Genomic DNA, 21,291 nt, shown 5'->3' on the forward strand with positions numbered 1-21,291 from the left:
GATTTTACTTGATTTCAGAAGCTATTTTAAGCATGTTTAAGTAGAATTAAGCTGCTTGGTATGCATGTTGTTTAGATTTGCTCAAGTTTGAGTTTAGAACTCAAAGCTTGAGCTCCAATGGTGATTTTTGTTTCTGTGATTTCTGGGTTAGTTTGTTGCCTTAGATTTGTTCTTTGGGGTATTTAGAGCAGGTCTGGAAGGTTTGGAATCATTTGGGTTTGATTTGGTTGAGTTAGGAATTTTTGAAAAATTCCTGCGAGGAACCGGAATTCCGGTTGTGCAACCGGAATTCCGGATGAGGGTCCAGTAATTCCCAGAACCGGAATTCCGGTTGGGCAACCGGTCTACCGGTTGGGGAATTTTTCAGAACCCGTGTTTTCCTCGTTTTTATGTTTTTAGGGGTATTGCCATGCTTTTTATCGATAGGGAAACTTTTAGTTCCTAGTTTAAGTCCCCGGGAAGTGATTTAGCGTGTCACTTATAGCGTTGTGATTTTTATGGTTTAGGAGCCGATGTCCGCCGCTCGGCTTCGGTTCCGGTCGGGTTGGCCAAGCACACCTGAATTCGGAATCCAGGTAAGATTAGTATAACAGTATGCATATGTAGATTACATGTTTAGCGTGCATGTAGGAAGCCTGCTAGATTACATTAGTTATGTATATAGGCTTCGAACCATCCAACCCTGTCACGTCGGTACAGGCTGGAGTATGACCGACGGCAATGAGTATGACCGGTTCGACCGATCAGGCTGACATTTGGTTGGTGGTTCCGTGCTATTGACCTATCCCGTCGGTACAGGCTGAAGTATGACCAGCAGCCGGAGTATGACCGGTTCGACCGATCAGGAGGATACTTGTCAATACTACCGTCCCTATGAACGTTCAAAACTCAGTACCATGTTGGACATGGCAGTAGTGGCTCAGTACCATGTTGGACATGGCAGTAGCGGGACTCAGTATCGTGTTGGACACGGCAGTTAGAATTATGTATGAGTATTATTATGCTTTTCTTACTGAGTCTGTCGACTCACAGTTTACGGTTATGTGTAGGTAAAGGCAAGGCTATAGCTGATGGACCGTGAGCGAGCTTATGAGTTTGTACATGTCGGGGCGGTTAGGCCTGGAGCGTACGATCCTCGGGACAGCAAGGCTGATTTTTGTAACTGGTCGTTAGACGACCTTTATTTTATGTAACAGTTAAACAGTTAAAACTTTTTGTAAATGATTTTATAATCGGGATCCCGAGTCTTTTGTAATGTTGTTTTATAAGTTTAATTAAAAAAGCAAAATTTTAATTAATCACGTTTTTCCATAAACCTCGTTGATTAGCAACGAGCTGCACAGTATGTTTGAAAATCACGTAATACGCCTAAGTTAGTTAGAGTGTTACACATGTCACTTCTATTTTCTACATCATCATTTTCACTATGATTCTCAATAATAGGCAATATATTTTCAGAAATTTCAGTATCAACAACATTATGATTATGATTTTCAAAAGAAACTTGTGGTTCTTTTATAATGAATTTATCAAGAGCTCCTCTTTGAGATTGCGTTAACTCCTCAATTTTTTTCTTTTTCTTACGCTTTTCATACCCAGACTCATATTTTTTAATTTTATGAGACATAGTAAAAAAAAATAATAGCAACAACTAATATAATATTTCAAAGAACAATCAAGATAATAATAATTATTAATTTAAAAGTTCAAAAAGGGACGGAAAAACCTGATATTTGCTGCTAATTCCGTCTTCAAAGTTTAAAACTTCAAATTGTGAAAATTTCCGGCACCAATTGCCCAATGCTCATTTAAAATTAATTTTCTGATTTATGCAGTGATAGTTTTAGAATAAAGTTATTGTACTAATAAATAATAATTACAAAAATATGATTGATTGACTGTATTAAACAAGGGTGAATTACAACATATACATTATGTAAATATGTAAATAGGTATAATACATATTACATATTTTTTTTTCTCCATTAGATTCAGCATTAAATATGTAAATAAGTATATTTAGTTTTTTTAAAAAATAAAAGGTAAAAAGACAAAGAAAAAAAACTAGCTAACTACTAATACTAACTACACTGTTAATCATAAAAAGTGAGATCAAATATAACAAATATATACAGATTTGAAATTAAAAATAATAAACAATATAGATACAATGAACAAAGAATAAATATCAAATACATACCTTCTATTAACCGTTGATAAATTTGCCTGAAAAAATTCCAATGAATGATATTATTCTTCAATTCTTTTATTTTTTTTATATATATATAAAAAAAACGAAAAATATAGATGATAACAAAATATATCTAATATCTTTCTTCTCAATTCTCATAAACAATTTTAATTTTTGATGTGGATGAAAAAGCTTAAAATGGGATATATGTATATATATATATAGTAGGTGAATAAAAAAAGTTTTAAAAAAAATAAATTAAATGGTATTAATAAATTTGGTACCGTTAGTTTAGTAAAAACTAGGAAATTTGGTACTTAATTGACTAATAGTCTAATACTTGGTTTATAAAAAAAAAAAAAAATTGAAAAGGTTAAAAATTAATGAGCTTTTGTTGGGAAGGAGAAGAATGAGAGAGATAAGACCAACATCTCTCAATTAATGATCCCTATTAAATGGGCTTTTGCAATGACCAAGGCAGCATATCAAAAAAAAAAAAAAATTAACAAAATTGGGCCCTTTTCTTGCGTGGACCTTGTGCAGTAGGTCTGCCTGCACACCATTAGGGTCGGGCCTGTTTGTCAAATATATTGGGTCATATGGTATTTTCTCGTTCTCTTCCCCGATCGAGATATCCTCATTTTCGCCCAAGAAAGATTGATTGAATTATCAAAAATTTAGAGCAAGAAATGCAATGAAGTGCACTTAAATATATTTTTTAGGAGTATACAAATTAATATTAGCAATTCAAATAATTTATGGTTGGCTTGTCTAGGATATGGGATCTCACGCTGCATCTTTACTCTTATATTGGATGGTGCATATATACAATGCATTAGGAATTAGATTTAACTATTAAGATTGCTGAAACATCTAGATGGGTTGCAAAGTGGCCGTATCATCTTCTACAATATTAAAAGTTAAAATTTGAGGGCAGTAATATAATACTAAAAGCTGCTATTAGTGGATAACTTTGCTTATATAATTAAATTTATTAACATGCTTCTTGCAAAAAACTATATAAATGAAGAAACTATGATGCTCAAATTTCATTACACCTTAAATAATTTTCTCAACAAGTAGTAATTTGTAACTTGTCTGCTCAGATCTCGTCGACGATGGAAGAACATTCCAAAGCTCTGGCACGATCAAGGAGAGGGAGAATGAGAGAGAGGTTTGGGGCTTTGGGGTTCTCGAGCATTGGCAAAACAGAGCAATTGTGTCGCTGCCATGAGGGTTGGGGTGGCTGCCGTGAGGGTTGGGGTGGCTGGTGGCGGGGATTGGCATGTGGCTTGAGATGAAGAAGACAAAGAAGAAAAAAAAGAAAAAAAATTATTTTAAAATTTTTAAATAATTTATTTATTTTTACTATTATTTTTTTAAAATTAAAATTATAATTTAGACCAATAATAATTGGACATGTGTCAATTTTGAATAAGTGAACATATCTGTTAAAGTTTGGACTAACGGACTTACAAAAAGTACGACTTTGAGGACTATTGCCAATATTTTTTGTGATTGGGGATTAATCTCCATCAAAGTAAATTTTTAAAGGACTTTTGCTGCAAATATCCCTTATAATTTTATGTAATTTTATATTTTTTTTATTCATTTAATATTTGTTTATTGTTTTACCCAAAATTAAACTATAATATTAATATTATATAGTGCTTTATGTAATACAAAATTTAGTTGTTTGCAAGAAATTGAGCTTTATTATTAAGAGGAGTGCTAACATCAACCTTCTGTTACAACCTCTTAGTTAATTTCTACGCCCAAAAATACATGTCGGAACATTTTTTTTCCATTTTTTTTCACGGGGGTATTTGTTATGCTTACAATATCATCCCTGTAAATTTTTAAAAAATTTCGAATAGTTTACAGTGCCGAAAGTACGTTTGAAGTTTTTTTACCGCGCGTGGTAAACTGGAATATCATGAACTCTTTTTTTTGCTACTGTAAACTATTCGGAATTTTTAAAAATTTACAGGGATGATATTGTAAATATAACAAATACCGCTATGAAAAAAATTTGAAATAAAATATTTCGGCATGTGATTTCGGACGTGAAGATTGACTAAGAAATTGTAATTAGTATTTCTTTATTATGAATCTTTTGGTCGTATGCATGCCTAAGCCAACACCTCTACTCCCTAGGGTTGGCCCCAAAATTAAACTATAATATTAATAGGTTAATTATCAATTTTTCTCCCCGAACTTTGACATGTACTAAGTCATGCCCCCTAAACTTTTTTGGCCGTTAAAAATTTCCCCTGAACTATTAAGATTGTTAGATTTAAGGACTTTTGTCTAATTTTAGTAAAAAAATTCTAACATAGATGAAAGTTTTAGATAAAAGTCCTTAAATCTAACAATCTCAATAGTTCAGGAGGAATTTTTAACGGCCAAAAAATTCAAGAAGCATAATTTGGTATATGTCAAAATTCGGGGGGGGAAATTACTTATTAGCCGTATGAATATTATACGGTGCTTTGTGTAATAAAAAGAAGGGCATTTTACATAAATGTATACATTTTCTTAAATAATTACAAAACATGTGCAAAAAAAATTAATTGTTACAATGTACACATTTGAAAACATTTTTACATAAAATCATACAAATTCTTAATTTAATTATATTGGATGGATTTAATGAGAATGATTCCCATAATTAAATTTTGTCCGTTTTATAATTATTTGGATGGCTAAATTGTACAACATTTAATGAGTAAGCTTTCAAACCATAATCAATATTATAATATTACTAATAAATAATAAAATTTGTATTAGGCATGGTATATAATATCATGTATATAATATGTACATTAATAATAAAATTTGTATTAGAATATTACTAATATCACGTATATAATCTGTACATTAATAATTGCATGGTATATTTTTCAAAATCAATACTTATATAATCATGATTTTTATAGTAAAATATGTCATATATGCCCTATATATTATCAGATTGGTAATGCTATTATGTTGTTTAATTTAATATTTATAATATATATATTATGATATTTTGTTTGAAAAATCTTTGGAAATATTTTGTATGTATATATATTTATTTTATTTTCTATTAATTAAACATACTAATTTAATAAACAAAATAATATTCACATAGGTTTATTATATTAGTGTCATGTTTCTTTTTTAGAAAATAAATAATATATATAAAAAAAAACTGTGTATCTTCTTCTTTCTTTTTTGTTTATTGTGTCCTATTTATTTTTTCTAATTAAATAATATTTGGAGTTTATAAAGTTATGTTTGTTTGTTTATTTATTTTTTGATGTTAGAATTGTATTTCAATAGAAAATTCTCCCACTAACTCATTAGAAAATAATAAATATATAGACACAATAAAAAGAAAATATATTTATTTTAGTATAGTATAAATTGGCTATGTTTATTTTTATATTTACAATTATAATAAACATACTAATAATATAAAATACTTTATATATATATGTTTATTTTGTTTTTATTTATTAAACATACTAATTTAATAAATAAAATAATAATATTCAGATATGTTTATTATATCACTCTGCGTGTCGTGTTTATTTTTTAGAATTTTAAGCATTGATTTATATTTATATACATTAATTTTTATAATTTTGATATTGTATTTTATTGAAAAAAAACTTATTAAATTATAATAATTCATACTAAAATAGATAATAAACATTTATTCTTTAATAAAAAAAATATTTAATTTTTTTATTTTTATAAAACTGATTATTATTTATTTACTTAATTTTACAGAATTCTTTATTTTGAATTTTAATAAACTTGTTTCATTATTAATAATTTTTATTTATTTTTTCTAATTAAATAATATCTGGAGTTTATAAAGTTATGTTTGTTTATTTATTTATTTTTTGATGTAAGAATTGTATTTCAATAGAAAATTCTTCCACTAACTCATTAGAAAATAATAAATATATAGACACAATAAAAAGAAAATATATTTATTTTAGTATAGTATAAATTGGCTATGTTTATTTTTATATTTACAATTATAATAAACATACTAATAATATAAAATACTTTGTATCTATATGTTTATTTTGTTTTTATTTATTAAACATACTAATTTAATAAACAAAATAATTATATTCAGATATGTTTATTATATCACTCTGCGTGTCATGTTTATTTTTTAGAATTCTAAGCATTGATTTATATTTATATACATTAAGGTTTATAATTTTGATATTGTATTTTATTGAAAAAAAATTATTAAGTTATATTAATTCATACTAAAATAGATAATAAATATTTATCTTTAATAAAAAAAATATTTAATTTGTTTATTTTTATAAAATTGTTTATTATTTATTTACTTAATTTGACAAAATTCTTTATTTTGAATTTTAATAAACATGTTTTATTATTAATAATTTTTAAAACATTAATATAATAAACATAAGGATAAAATATTACAAAATAATATTATAAACATTAATTAAAAAAAATAATTGTTTATATTATTTAGTGATGTAATAAAAAATGTATTATTTAATGATTAAAATGTATGATTTTATGTAATAAATTTTGTAAATGTATAAATTTTTCAAATAATTTTCTTTTACACATTTTTTGTAATAATTTTATTTTTATTGTGAAAAAAAGCCTAAAAAGAAATAGTTGTTTACCAACATTAAACTATAATATTAATATTATATGGTAGTTTGTGTAATAATAAAAAAAATAATTGTTTATATTATTTAGTGATGTAATAAAAAATAGTTGTTTGCGACGCGTGAATGGTTAGCGGGTGAGATGGTGCTTTATCATGAACCCTCAGAGGGTGACATGCTTGTCAACTCTACTCCCCAGGTTGGGGGCTGGTGCTTTAGACTTCAGCCACTTGAAGCTCCTAACCATCTTGTAGGAATGGGACCACGTCCCTACAAGGGTGGTCGGAGTGAGCACCATCCATATGACTAGGGAGTACGGCCCACGCTACATGCAACCCAACTACTTTGCCCCACTTGGTTACAGGCCCACGTGACTGGACCCGGCGATAGGATTGTATAAAGTAATCAATATAAACATATTAAAAAAGTTATGTTTCGTCCATGTGGGAGGGATGGGATTTCTTCTTCCTTAAACCAAATCAAAACTTGTTCTTCTCAGTTAGTGTAAAAATCAATCTCAGATGCTATCCTACTCTCCACTCCTCATCTCACTGCACAACAGACTCAGAGACACAAAAAAACCTCTTTTTCCCTCTCCACCAAGGAACCCACTCACCGGCGGCGCCGCAGTTGCATCGTCCTCTAAGATCATGTATGTATGTCGTTTCAGTATTTTTTTTTCCTTTCTTTCTTTCTTTCTATGTCTATCTCTTCGTGCCTTATGTATGAATTTTTGTTATTGCTCGGTATTAGTTCTCATAGGGCTTGATTATCTTCCTTGACGCTCGCTGGGTTTATCATACAATACAAGTTTGGAATTAATTTGTTTTTTGGCATTTTTGCTCGCAACGTGTTTGATATAATGTCTCTTTCAATATTATGCATTTTTCATTAGTTTTATCGTGCAAAGTTGACAATTTTGTAATTAGTTCTGTTGGTTTAAATCATTTAAACACCTAGTATAAGAGTTTTACAATTTCTCCAATCTTTTATGCCATCAACTTGTCTAAGAATTCGATAACATGAGGGGGGGAAGTTCCTCAATAATATCTTTTGTTTGTTTGTTGGTAGTTCATTATTAAAAGTTATTTTTTATTTGCTCTACAAATTATTTACAGAATTCAGAGATACTTCTACTCTCGCAATTCACAACTGTTGAATATTGATGATATGTGCACTAATTTTTTACACAACATATGGCATGTTTTTCATCCAGCCATAATTATTTGAAGGTAGAATCCACTATGTTAAGAAGGTATGCCATGTCATTGTGAGTAAAATCTTGGTAAATTACTTGTGTGCACATATCATTGCTTTCAATCTCTATATATATGTGTGTATATTTCTGTGTTGAAGCCTTGTGAGAATACAAGATGAATTTCTGGAAACCCATGTCACTTGTTCATAGAAAACATTGTTGCTTGTAAATATGTGTATTGTAATTTTCATTGTTGTTCCTTATCTTAAAGCTTGAGTTCAATGATCAAGTCAGTTTCTTTTAATTTTTCCAGCTGAAACTGAAAGTACTATCAAGATCAATTATGGATTCTTAATTCTAGAAATGTGGAGACATTAGAGAGAAGTTTAAAAGGAGAAAAGGACTGAGTTTTTTTTATTTTCCTTTTAGAAATATTAAACTAAAGAATACTCTATATTGCATTTGATTCTAAGATCTAACCAAGCTTGGTAACGTTTTTCAATTTAATAATTTGTATAAGATGCTTAATTTCTTCTCATAATACTTGCCTTGCAGCTAGGATTAGATACTGTACCAGTTCTTGTTGGTCCAGTGTCTTACTTGTTGCTATCAAAACCAGCAAAAGGTGTTGAGAAGTCCTTCTCTCTTCTTTCCCTCATTGGAAATATTCTTTCAGTCTACAAGTAAGAATATTATATTTTTATCAGGCGTTACCTTTTTCAATGTTATCTTGTATTAAATCTTGTCAACCAAAAATGGTCTATGCTATGCAGGGAGGTTGTGGCTGAACTAAAGGCTGCAGGTGCCACTTGGATTCAGTTTGATGAGCCCACCCTTGTGAAGGATCTTGATTCTCACCAATTACAAGCATTTACTCATGCCTACTCAGAACTAGAGTCATCTTTGTCTGGTTTGAATGTTATAATTGAATCATATTTTGCTGATGTTCCTGCCGAGGCATACAAAACACTTACCTCTCTAAAGGGTGTAGCTGGGTATGGCTTTGACCTGGTCTGTGGAACAAAGACCCTTGATTTGATCAAGAGTGGATTTCCTTCTGGAAAATACTTGTTTGCTGGAGTGGTAGATGGGCGCAATATATGGGCCAACGATCTTGCATCTTCCATCAGTACCCTAGAGGCACTTGAGGGTATTGTTGGAAAAGGTATTCTTTCTATAAGTTCTTTGCGTTGGTTTAGAATGTTACTACTGTTCTAGAGGTTTAAGTATTTTCTGCTATCTTTCACATGCTGTAGACAAGGTTGTTGTCTCTACATCCTGCTCTCTTCTACACACTGCGGTTGATCTTGTGAATGAGACTAAGTTAGATGCGGAGATCAAGTCATGGCTTGCATTTGCTGCTCAAAAAGTAGTTGAAGTAAATGCCCTGGCTAAGGCATTGTCTGGACACAAGGATGAGGTGCTTTTTTCTCCCTACATATTATATTTGTTATTCAATATTTTTCCAGACAGAAAATTATACTTAATAGGCTTTTTAATTTAGTTGCAAGCTTATTAGTTAAATTATTTGCATAATAACTTGCTACTTTTTTATATCTTTCTGATTCTTGAGGAATTGGGATTTGATTTATTAGTTTTGAGCTTTTTTCCCTCTCTCTTTTGTAATCTATAAATTTTTATAGGGATATTCCTTTCATTATTTTTACGTAATTTTATTATTTAGCTCTAACTAGGAAGACACTGTATGAACAGGACTACATATAAATGTAATGATGAATGTTGCCGCTGCCTTGTTGTGTCATGTGATGATCAGTCAAGCTTGGATTTTACTTTATGATTTTTTTTATGTAACTTTTTGTGCTGGCCTATTTTGAATGCTCACTGGTCCTGTAACTATTTTGAATTGGTCTTTCGTTAGAAATGATCAACCAAGGTAAGATACAAGTATAAATTAATATTCTGGATATTTATCTTTTTTTTCTACTTTTTCCCTAATTAATGTCTTTTTGCTTTCAGGTCTGTGACCTGCTATCAAATTGCTTTGGCGATTAAGGATGAAGTTGAGGATCTTGAAAAGGCCGTGGTGTGTATGACATCCACTCACCAAGGATCCCATCTGCAGAAGAAATCGCTGACCGGATCAATAAGATGCTTGCTGTCTTGGAGACTAACATTCTGTAAATGTAGAAGTTTTTGAAATGCTCAATGGAGAGCCTTGATGTTGCATTTTATCATATATCCTCTTGTATCTGTTTTTTCCTTACATGTTTCTACATGGAAGAATTGATTGGAAAGAAGTGAAGAATGAAAAGAATATTAATACTCAATTCAAAGTTTTCAAACTATGAATTCATCATCCAACATATTGAAAAATGAAAACTAAATTAATTAAACACTAGTACAAAAAACTAACAAGTTCTCCCAACAACAAAGAAGAACCTCATTTTGTAAGAATCCTAAAATTGATCAACACAAGATCATGGACGAGTCCAATTTTTGGTATTTATATTGAATCTTTGAAACAATTTCATTACGAACAATTTGGCTCTTCATACTACTTGTGATTAAAACAGAATAATTACACTAAACCAAAATATTTATTTAACCTATTTTAATCAAAGAATATCAAAGTCTCTCAAAACTAAAAATTGTTATCCAATAAGCACACGAGTGACATATGGACAAGTGACGAGAAACTATAAAGAATAATAGTGTTTTTTTAGCTGGTTGATATTGATCCAACTCCAAGTTGTCCTACAAATCTATCTTATGATCTGTTATATTGTAACTTGTCTAGATTAAATTATTCATTTCAATATATATATATATTCTAAATTATTTAATTTTGATTTTCATATACAGAAAAATCTATAAGCTATATAAAAGTTAGCAATACTACATTACAAAAATGTCTTTAATTTTTTTTTAATTACCATAAAATCTTTTTATCATTTAATCATAAAAGCACTCAAATTCATTTCTTCAAATAATTATTCAAGTGATTTCAAAAAGAAAAAAATACTAATAATAATTATTCAAATATATTTTTTGTATATTAAATAAAAATAATTTTGTGAACATGTATTAGATTGGCCAATTTATTGTAGAATTATTATAAAGTAGGATAAATATATATATTTTCTATAGATTAAATACTATTTTAGTGTGATTAAATCTTAAAAAAAATTGTGTGTATTTGTCTTACATTGCTCATATGTGAGTGATTTGTGAGATTTATATTATACCAAGTAGTAACTAAGCTATAACCTTACAATAGAATTTTAGTAATTAGATAAATACGATTTTGGTGTCATTAAATCTATAAAAAAAATGATAAATAAGTTTTTTATATTTTTTTCTTGTGTGAATTATAACTTGGATAGAGTAATTTTGATTTTCAACTGTGAGTTACTTACTATATATAATATTTTAAGTTTCATTCACTTATATACCATTTATTTTTCTTTGACGAATTAAATATTTAATGTTACTTATCAAGTTAGAGATCCTAAAATGGTTTACAATATTTTGATAAATTTTGAATAATTGATTATTACAAATTAAAGTTTAAATGTTATACCATGAAAATATTATATACATGAGTGTAATTTACTATTTAAATTTAAATGATTGTATTTTTTAAGATAACCACAAAATTCTTTTTATATTTAGGGGCTTATATATATGATGCAAAAATAGGTGTGCCGATGCATCTTCCTTATGTTTATATATACTAGATGAGACTTACGTGTCGAGCCACGTAAATTTTAGTTTTATATAAGTTTTAGTAGTTTTTGTTTAAAAATTCAGTAACTAAGCAACGACAACAACAATGGTAATAGATCTATTTAAGTTTTTCATATTTGTAAAGATTATAAATCTAAACTTTTAATTTTCTTGATTTGAGATTTTGAATTGTTCTGATTTATTTGTTTATGAATTTATTGAAATATCAAGCAAATGATCATTGAACAAAGTCACAGAACCATTGCAAATTATCTATTATCTTCTCTTGAATGTTAGATGGTAGTTCTATGGAATGAAAAAGACAATAGTGAAGTGGCGAAACAGAACATGTTATTGATCAAAAGAGTGTCATAAAGAACATTGAATTCCACAACACCTACATTCCTTCAAATGTTGATTGAATTGAATAGTACAGAGTTGGTAAGTGTAGATAACATAGTAATAATACTGAAAACTTAGATAATGGTTATCCCAGCGAGGCTCTAAAAGTGGGTGGTGGCAAAAGTGAATAATACATATAATTATGTCTTGAAAGTTGAAACAAACATCTTCCTACCTTCTTAGAAAACCAATTAAAGACACAGAATTGAAAATTTAATGAATTGGCAGATAAATGGATGAATGAATGGAGTAAATGAAAAATCTTACGTTGTAAAGATCAATGACAGATTCATCAGGGTTTGGTGAGAATGCACTGTTCACATACACAAACTGAGAAACCAAACAAACAAAAGCTTCCTTAGTAGTTTTCAATGTATACAAATATATTTATGGTATATCATAAATCTATGTATGTATGTATGAGTAGCTACCATGGTGTCTCGATGAAGTTGTCGTCTTAAAAAGTCGATAACTTTGGCGAATTTGTCAGTTCCAGGTATCTGCATCAACCAACCAACCAAAATAATCCAACAACAGTTAAAAATTATAGCAATTGGCAGAAAAAGAAAACCCCAAATGCAAAATTGAATCTTTTCCATGAAAAAGCTTGCCTTGAACTTTGCTTGCTTCAGAATGGGAGCATCACCAGTGGCTCTCAGATGAACAACCACTGCTCCAAAATCCAATGTATCAATAAAAAAATTAATAAATAAAGACCCAATATTTCTTTCTTTAAAACCCTAAATTGGGTAATTGTTTCTAGTTTCAGTTCGAGATAAGGAAAAAGAAAATTGAAGGAAAGGAAAGGATCACCCTTTCGAACAGCAGTGGGAGAATCCATAGTAGTAGCCATTGATGCCTTCCTTTACTTACTTCTCTCTGTTATGATTTGAAAAGTGAAACAATTAAGAATCCGAAGAAGAACACGTTCAATTCAAAAAAATATCAAAATTTGGAGATATACGATTTTTTTAATTTAAAAAAAAGATTGTTTAATTTTTTGGATTAATTATTGGGTTTATTTATTAACGGAAGATTAAACCTATCGTTAAATTTAACAGAATATTCTTTTATTTTTAAAGTATATTCTGTTAAACCAAGAAATGCCGTTAGATAGACACTTTTAATATATAAAGATAAAGATATAATCTTTTTTTTAAAAAAAATAACAATGTACATTGCAGTTATTTAAAATATCTTGCAAATTTTTAATAAAATTTTAATAATTTATATTTTTAAAATTTAGTTCAACAATTTGTTTCACTCTTGTATTAAAATTTATACGAGTGCAAAAAAAAATATTTAAACTATATTTTTCAATACTATAAATTATTTAAATTATTTTAAAATATACAGAATATATTAAATAACTAAAGTGTAGTACAATAAAACAAAATGAAATTATTTTACGTACTGAAAATACGATAGGAACATAAATTGTGTAACCAATTATTTTGGTGTATTCAGAGCTTCTCTTTATATACTATGTGAGTAGGGATAGTTTTGCCTTACAGATTAATGATTTTTCATAATAATTATTAAATTAAATTATATGAGATCCAATAATCATATTAATAGTGGTATAATACATTACAATATCGTTAAGTATTATCAATACTTTTAACATCTCTTATATTAATATAGTCATAAATATTTCACGTGCACGTGTGACTTTTCACTAGTAATAATTAAAAAGTACAAAATATAATAACAAATATTATATGATAAGTTCTCAATCGATTTATAGATTCAACATTGGATAGTGAGTTTCTTTACAAAAATTTTAATATTTTTAGATCTATTTTATATAACTGAATATTTCAAAAAATTATGTATAAATTACGTAGTTATAACTCATTGTTTAATTTTTATTATGTGTTAAATAAATTTATTAGAAATAACAGTAGTGACAAAGTATACAATGATAATAACGATTTTAAATAATCATGACATAAAAAGAAAAATGTTTACTTAAATAATTTTTAACAAATAATAATAATAATAATAATCTAATAATTTTTCTCTATATCACCTAATTAATCTATAGAATAATTGATTAGGAGTAGGGAAACAACGAAAGTTAAAGTGTGCGGATAAATGAAAAGATAAGAGAAATAGAGAAAAAAAACTACTAATGATATAGAATTTCAATATGTAAGGTCTATGATTAATTTTCATAAAGAAAAATGTAATAAGGCATTAATACTGAATTGATTCCTAATTAAACAAAATACCTTTTCGAAATCCTGGAGACGAAGATGCATCGTGGGTTGACGTATAGTGCGATTTGTCAACAGGGTCGTCTCAAATATTTTGGAGGCCCTGTTCTAATTTTAAAAAAATAGGACCCTAACAAAAAAAAAATTGCAAATAATATTTTTAAATATTATCATATTACGAAAGTATATTTTACATAATTACACACTTAAAAATTCAAAAATTTTTACTAAACTTGTTATTAATTCCAATACAGCTTCAAGCCAATATCAACATTCTATTTAAAAAGGGACATCCTTCAAACGCTTTTTGAAGCAAATTCATCAACCAACTCTTCATATTTTATTGTGTCATGTGATGATTAGTCGAGCTTGGATTTTACTTTATGATTTTTTTTTTATGTAACTTTTTGTGCTGGCCTACTATATAATTCTACAATACAAGTGAATAAATTCAGTGTCTGATTTTTTATTTGTCTCCAGGCTTTCTTTGCTGCCAATGCAACAGCTCAAGCTTCAAGAAAATCTTCAACTAGGGTAACAAATGAGCATGTTCAAAAATCAGTAAGTCTATGTTAAATGTGAATAGATGTCCACTTCAACATCTCGTGTTCTATAGTTTTGATGTGATCATCTTTTCCTTACTCTGGACTGCAATTCTTTGCTTTTAAAGGTTGCTGCTTTGAAGGGCTCTGACCACCGTCGAGCAACAAATGTGAGTGTCAGGCTGGATGCCCAGCAGAAAAAGTTGAGCCTTCCTGTTCTTCCAAGTACCACAATTGGATCCTTCCCTCAGACCATGGATCTGAGAAGAGTCCGTCGCGAATGTAAGGCTAAAATGTAAGGCTAATTGAACTTTTATTGGTGTATACATTAGAATCTCCGAAGAAAATTATGTCAGTGCGATCAAGGAGGAGATTAACAAAGTTGTCAAGCTCCAAGAAGAGCTTGACATTGATGTATTGGTCCATGGGGAGCCAGAGGTGATAATTAACCAAATAAAACACTCATTTCTGTATAGTTTTCACATTTATATCTTTTTAAGGATGAAGTTGAGGATCTTGAAAAGGCCCTAGTGTGTATGACATCCACTCACCAAGGATCCCATCTGCAGAAGAAATCGCTGACCGGATCAATAAGATGCTTGCTGTCTTGGAGACTAACATTCTGTAAATGTAGAAGTTTTTGAAATGCTCAATGGAGAGCCTTGATGTTGCATTTTATCATATATCCTCTTGTATCTGTTTTTTCCTTACATGTTTCTACATGGAAGAATTGATTGGAAAGAAGTGAAGAATGAAAAGAATATTAATACTCAATTCAAAGTTTTCAAACTATGAATTCATCATCCAACATATTGAAAAATGAAAACTAAATTAATTAAACACTAGTACAAAAAACTAACAAGTTCTCCCAACAACAAAAAAGAACTTCATTTTGTAAGAATCCTAAAATTGATCAACACAAGACCATGGACGAGTAGAATTGTTGGTATTTATATTGAATCTTTGAAACAATTTCATTACGAACAATTTAGCTCTTCATACTACTTGTTGTGATTAGAACAGAACAATCACACTAAACCAAAATATTTATTTAGCCTATTTTAATCAAAGAATATCAAAGTCTCTCAAAACTAAAAATTGTTATCTAATAAGTACATGAGTGACATATGGACAAGTGACGAGAAACTATAAAGAATAATAGTGTTTTTTTAGCTGGTTGCTATTGATCAATTCCAAGTTGTCCTACAAATCTATCTCATGATCTATTATATTGTAACTTGTCTAGACTAAATTATCCATTTCAATATATATATACTAGCAAAAAGCTACGTGCGAGGCACGTATACTAAATTTTATATTAGTTTTTTTCTATGTTATTTAAAAGTGATACAATTAAAAATTAAAGAAAAATATTATTAGTTATTTGGTGAGATTATTATTATGTGTATCTAAATATTATAATTTATAATTTTGTCAATTAAAAGTGAATACCGAATGTAATATATTAGTGTTTAAGAAAGCTTGATGATTTAAATATATTTTTAAGTTAATCCAACAATAAACTAAAAATTGATGTTCCAATACTTAAAGAAACATTACTTAAATGGGTGTAAGATAAAAAGAAAATTAAAAATCAATCTCTAAATTGTTGATAATTGAAGATAGCATTTGTCTAAAAATTGTAGATAAGAAAACTAATGATACTCATTGGTGGACTTCAATCTTCATTTGCTTCAATAGACCCAATAGTATAATTTTTGTATTTTGCACTTTTCATTGTGGGTGGTTGCTCTTGTAGCATATTGGACAATCTATTGACCAAAGAAAAAAAGAACACAGATTTTGGTGAAACAGAAAAACAAATATGAGAAAGTGTTAGATGGGATTTGATTTAAAGATAAAGATGAGATGACCACTCATTGTTATGTGTGAAGCAGCTTAATTAGTACTTGGGAAGATTAGAAGCTCAAAATATTAGGGGTATTACTTATTGAATAAAGTAATTAATAAATGAAAAAATACTTAAATTATTAAGTATCATACCCTTACTTTGATTCAACCTTGGTATCCTTCTTATACACCATATTCAATATCAAATGACAATACCCATTAGTAGAGATTCATAAAATCAAAGCCGCACGCCATGTAAAGCAAATGCTACAGCATATGCATACCTTATTTAAAGAAATATAATATTTATATTAGAAAAAATAAAGATATGTTGGCAGTCACAGCAAAACTAAAATCAAGTACTACTCACATTTCAAGCACCCATCCAAAAGCCTTATCAGTCTCCGGGTCATCTTTCATTCTCAAGGAAACTTTCACCCACGTGGGAGCAATTTCCTCCAGAATGGACTGAAGCAGAATAATCGGTTAAATACTATATTGTAAAACTTTTGTTGATGTGAATAAAATTGAAAACAGCACAACTGCAATTCATATGTTGATGTTGTATTAATTGAGAATCCAAATTTCTTCAACAACAAGCACAAAAAACGCAATGTCTGTATCAGAAATTTGAGTATAACACATCATTGAGTTAGGAACTACCATGTAAATAGAATATTGTACCTTTTTAATGATTACAGGAGAATTTCCAATAGGATCAACATTGTTCACTGGACCATTCTCCCAAGTCCGGCCCTGAAATTTAGTGGGTCATAGGAAAAAAATATATTTTTGGGCCCTCATTTAGAAAAAAATGTGGTATTTTTTAAAATTAATAAAAAAAAATGTGTAATTTTAAAAGGGGATAAAAATTTTTTGGCCCCTAAAAACTAGATAAATTAAACACTAGTACAAAAACCTAACAAGTTCTCCTAACAACAAAGAAGAACATCATTTGTAAGAATCCTAGAATTGACCAACACAAGACCATGGACGACCCGAATTGTTTCTTTGTTATTCACATGATATGAAGATTGGCAGACTATTTTGCACATATTAGAGAGAGGATGAAGGTGGTTTTGCCAAAAAAAAAAAGGTTTTGGTATTTATATTGAATCTTTGAGACAAATTCATTAAGAGCAATTTGGCTTCTCATACTACTTTTTGTGATTAGAACAGAATAACCACACTACACCAAAATATTTATTTAGCTTAATCAAAGAATATCAAAGTCTCTCCAAACTAAAAAGTGCTATCCAATAAGCATATGAGTGACGTATAACCACGTAATTTAGAGTATCTCTAATGGTATACAATATTTATTAACGGTCAAAATATACACATTATTTTAAAATATTTTTTCTTTATTTTTCTATCATTCACATAAGATTTGTCACATTTTTTTAAAAAATACTTCAATAGTTGACAACTCTAAAATTATCCACCATGATTCCACATCACATTAAATTAATGACTTTTTAGGTAAAAAATAATTTTTTTAAAAAAAGAAAAAAAATATTATATAGAGCAACAATTCACATAAACTTAGGGGTTGTTCGGTAGTAATTTTAAAATTGGATTTTTTTTTTATTTAAAAAAGTAAAAACAAAACTAAAATGTGTGTTGGGTAGGTTGATTTTGTTTTTTTGTTTTTTGTTTTTAAAATTAAAAAAAAAAATTAAATAAATTTTAAAAGCAAATTTTTGTTGGTGGCGTTTGATAACACTTTTGCTTTTTAATTTTAAAAACAAAAAAAATAAAAGTAAATTTTTTGTTTTTAAAATTTTGTTTTTGAAAAACAAAAATGCGTTCTACAACCACTTTTGTTTTCAAATTTTAAAAACAGAAAATAAAAGTGTGTTCTGCAATCACTTTTGTTTTCTGTTTTTAAAAACAAAAAACAAAAGTGTGTTCTGTAACTATTTTTATTTTTTAATTTTAAAAACAAAAAACATAAATTTTGATTTTTTTTTCTTTTTTTAATTAAAAAAAAATTATGAATATCATTTATTTTTATTTTTAAATAAATATATAAGTATAAAAAAATTAAATAAAAAATACTCATTAGCATTATGGAACCAACACATCAGCAAGATTCAACATATTCAAACCAACTTGGATAAGTTGGTTATGACAGTTAGGATAGTGTGCTAAACTGTTTTAGCTGTATTTTCTTGCTTTACTGTATCATCTTGATTTCTGTTAATAGCTTCTTGTTGTAAGGTCTCTGACCATTATTCAGTATAAATAAAAGGTCCAAAGCTCAACATTATTCAGTTGAGCAATTCCATCTTTCCATCGATCATTTTCTCTCCAACACTCCATTACTGCTCTCTCTCTTTCTCTTCTCTGTTTCTGGTCAAATTCTCTGTTGAACAGTCTCTCAAGGCCACAGTCAAACCAGCCATATACAATTTCACTACAAGTAGCAATCCTGTCCATGACAAGTCCAAGACAACTTCAGTATGGCACTGTCGTTTAGGACATCCTTCAAGCAAAATTCTAGCAAAAGTTCTATCCCAAATTTCCCCAAATACCAAATGTAACAATGTTCCTTTTTGTGATGCTTGCCAAGTAAGGAAGTTACATCATTTTTCTTTTACACAAACTGAAAATAAAACCTCTATGCCTTTTGAATTAATTCTTTCTGATGTATGGGGGCCCTCATTTTATCCTTCCAAGGATGGATACAAATATTATCTCAGCTTTGTTGATGACTATACTCGGTTTGTATGGCTCTTTCCTATGAAAAACAAATCTGAAGCCGCATCTTTATTTGTCAATTTCAATGCTTATGTTGAAAGAATGTTTCAACAAAAAAAAAAGTGTGCAAATCGATCTAGGAAAAGAATATGAACCTTTGTATAAATGTTCACCACCCTAGGCATTGTAAGACGAAACTCATGCCCACACACACATCAACAACAAGGTCGAGTTGAACGTAAACATTGACATGTTGTGGATATTGGTCTTACCCTTCTTGCCCAAGCTGAAATGTCATTAACCTTTTGGTGGGAGGCATTCACATCAGCTGCCTATTTAATTAATAGGCTTCCTGTCCCCAACCTCAACTACCAAGTCCCATATGAGATGTTATTCCACCATGCCCCAGATTACAATCTTTTAAAGGTTTTTGGCTGCACATGCTTTCCCTTACTAAGGCCTTATGAAAATCACAAAGTATCCTTCCGCTCTTCCGAATGTCTTTTTCTTGGGTATTGTCACTCCTCAAAGGGATATAGATGTCTCCACTCTAGTGGTCGCATCTATGTTAAACGAAGTGTAACATTCAATGAAACCGAGTTTCCATACAAAAGTCTATTTTCCCCATCCACACCTACAACTCACACTCAAACTACTCTCCTAGACCCCAATGATTTTCGTGTCCCACACACTCATCACAACACTATTCTTACACCTACACAGCCCCAGTCAACCAACCATTCGAGTAACACCTCCTCCCCAACCACATCTGAGTCCACTGCCCCCCATGAACATGCATCAAACCAGTCCTCACACCAGCAGACAAGTTATGCAACTTCATCCGAAGCTCCCCCAGTAACACATAACATACATCCCATGTCCACCAGGTCCAAGATGGGCATCTTCAAACCCAAGATTTACCTCACCACTTCAACAACAGGATCCGAACCAACTAACATAAAGGAAGCCTTAGCCAACCCCATATGGAACTCTGCTATGAACCAAGAAATGACAGCCTTGGTCAAAAACAGAACTTGGATCTTGGTTCCTAAACCAGAAGACACGCCAATAGTGAGTTGTAAATGGATTCATTGAATCAAGTACATGTCAGATGGCTCGGTTGAAAGACACAAGTCTCGTTTAGTCGCAAAAGGTTTTCAACAAACTCCTGGAATTGATTATTTTGAGACATATAGTCCGGTTGTTAAACCATGCACAATACGGATCATGTTCACCTTGGCAGCTACCAACAAGTGGGACATTCAACAAATCGATATTAATAATGCATTCTTGCATGGTGATCTTCAAGAAACAGTTTACATGGCACAACCTCCCGGGTTTATCGATCCTCAACATCCCACACATGTGTGTAAACTCAACAAGGCTATATACGGGCTCAAACAAGCTCCTCGAGCTTGGTTTGACACACTCAAAACCACCTTACTGCAATGGGGCTTTTAGAATTCAAAATCAGACACAAGCTTGTTTTTTATACAACAACACACATCTCTGCTGCTCTTATTAGTCTATGTAGACGATATTTTAACAGGTGATAACCTTACACACATTCATGCCATCATCATTGCCTTACAAAATCAGTTTGCCCTCAAGCAATTTGGCTCTGTAAACTATTTTCTGGGATTCGAAGTCATCAGGGACAATGACACCATTTTTCTCACTCAACAAAAGTACACACGAGACTTATTAATTAGAACCAAGATGCTTGATGCCAAGCCACAGTCGATAACGATGTGCACAAGCTCCAAATTGTCTATTCACTCAGGCACTCCTCTGCCAAATCCCACTGAGTACAGGAGCATCATCGGGGCTCGAAAATATCTAT

The 21,291-nt window shown here is 29.8% G+C and overlaps 2 protein-coding genes across 3 annotated transcripts; one reads left to right on the forward strand and one right to left on the reverse strand.

Moving 5' to 3' along the window:
* The first annotated feature begins 7,093 nt into the window (after positions 1-7,093).
* On the forward strand, positions 7,094-15,668 carry LOC115718770 (5-methyltetrahydropteroyltriglutamate--homocysteine methyltransferase 1-like). Of its 2 annotated transcripts, XM_061110059.1 has the most exons (6): positions 7,094-7,502; positions 8,600-8,727; positions 8,818-9,209; positions 9,301-9,464; positions 14,833-14,913; positions 15,023-15,668. In XM_061110059.1, exons 1-6 carry the CDS (start codon positions 7,368-7,370, stop codon positions 15,191-15,193), a joined length of 1,071 nt encoding a protein of 356 aa, XP_060966042.1. In that variant the 5' UTR covers positions 7,094-7,367; the 3' UTR covers positions 15,194-15,668. The 2 variants fall into 2 exon arrangements, with proteins under 2 accessions (XP_060966042.1, XP_060966043.1); XM_061110060.1 differs by lacking the exons at positions 14,833-14,913; positions 15,023-15,668 and adding an exon at positions 10,022-10,332 and having other exon boundaries at positions 7,099-7,502.
* On the reverse strand, positions 11,749-12,986 carry LOC115702537 (ubiquitin-like protein ATG12A). Its single transcript, XM_061108935.1, has 4 exons — positions 12,957-12,986; positions 12,745-12,873; positions 12,565-12,633; positions 11,749-12,463 (listed from the first exon to the last, which is right to left on the reverse strand). The coding sequence occupies exons 1-4, from the start codon at positions 12,984-12,986 to the stop codon at positions 12,347-12,349; spliced, it is 345 nt and encodes a 114-aa protein (XP_060964918.1). The 3' UTR covers positions 11,749-12,346.
* Positions 15,669-21,291: the final 5,623 nt, after the last annotated feature.

Source organism: Cannabis sativa, chromosome 2, assembly GCF_029168945.1.
Source record: "Cannabis sativa cultivar Pink pepper isolate KNU-18-1 chromosome 2, ASM2916894v1, whole genome shotgun sequence".
Taxonomy (NCBI): Eukaryota; Viridiplantae; Streptophyta; class Magnoliopsida; order Rosales; family Cannabaceae; genus Cannabis; species Cannabis sativa.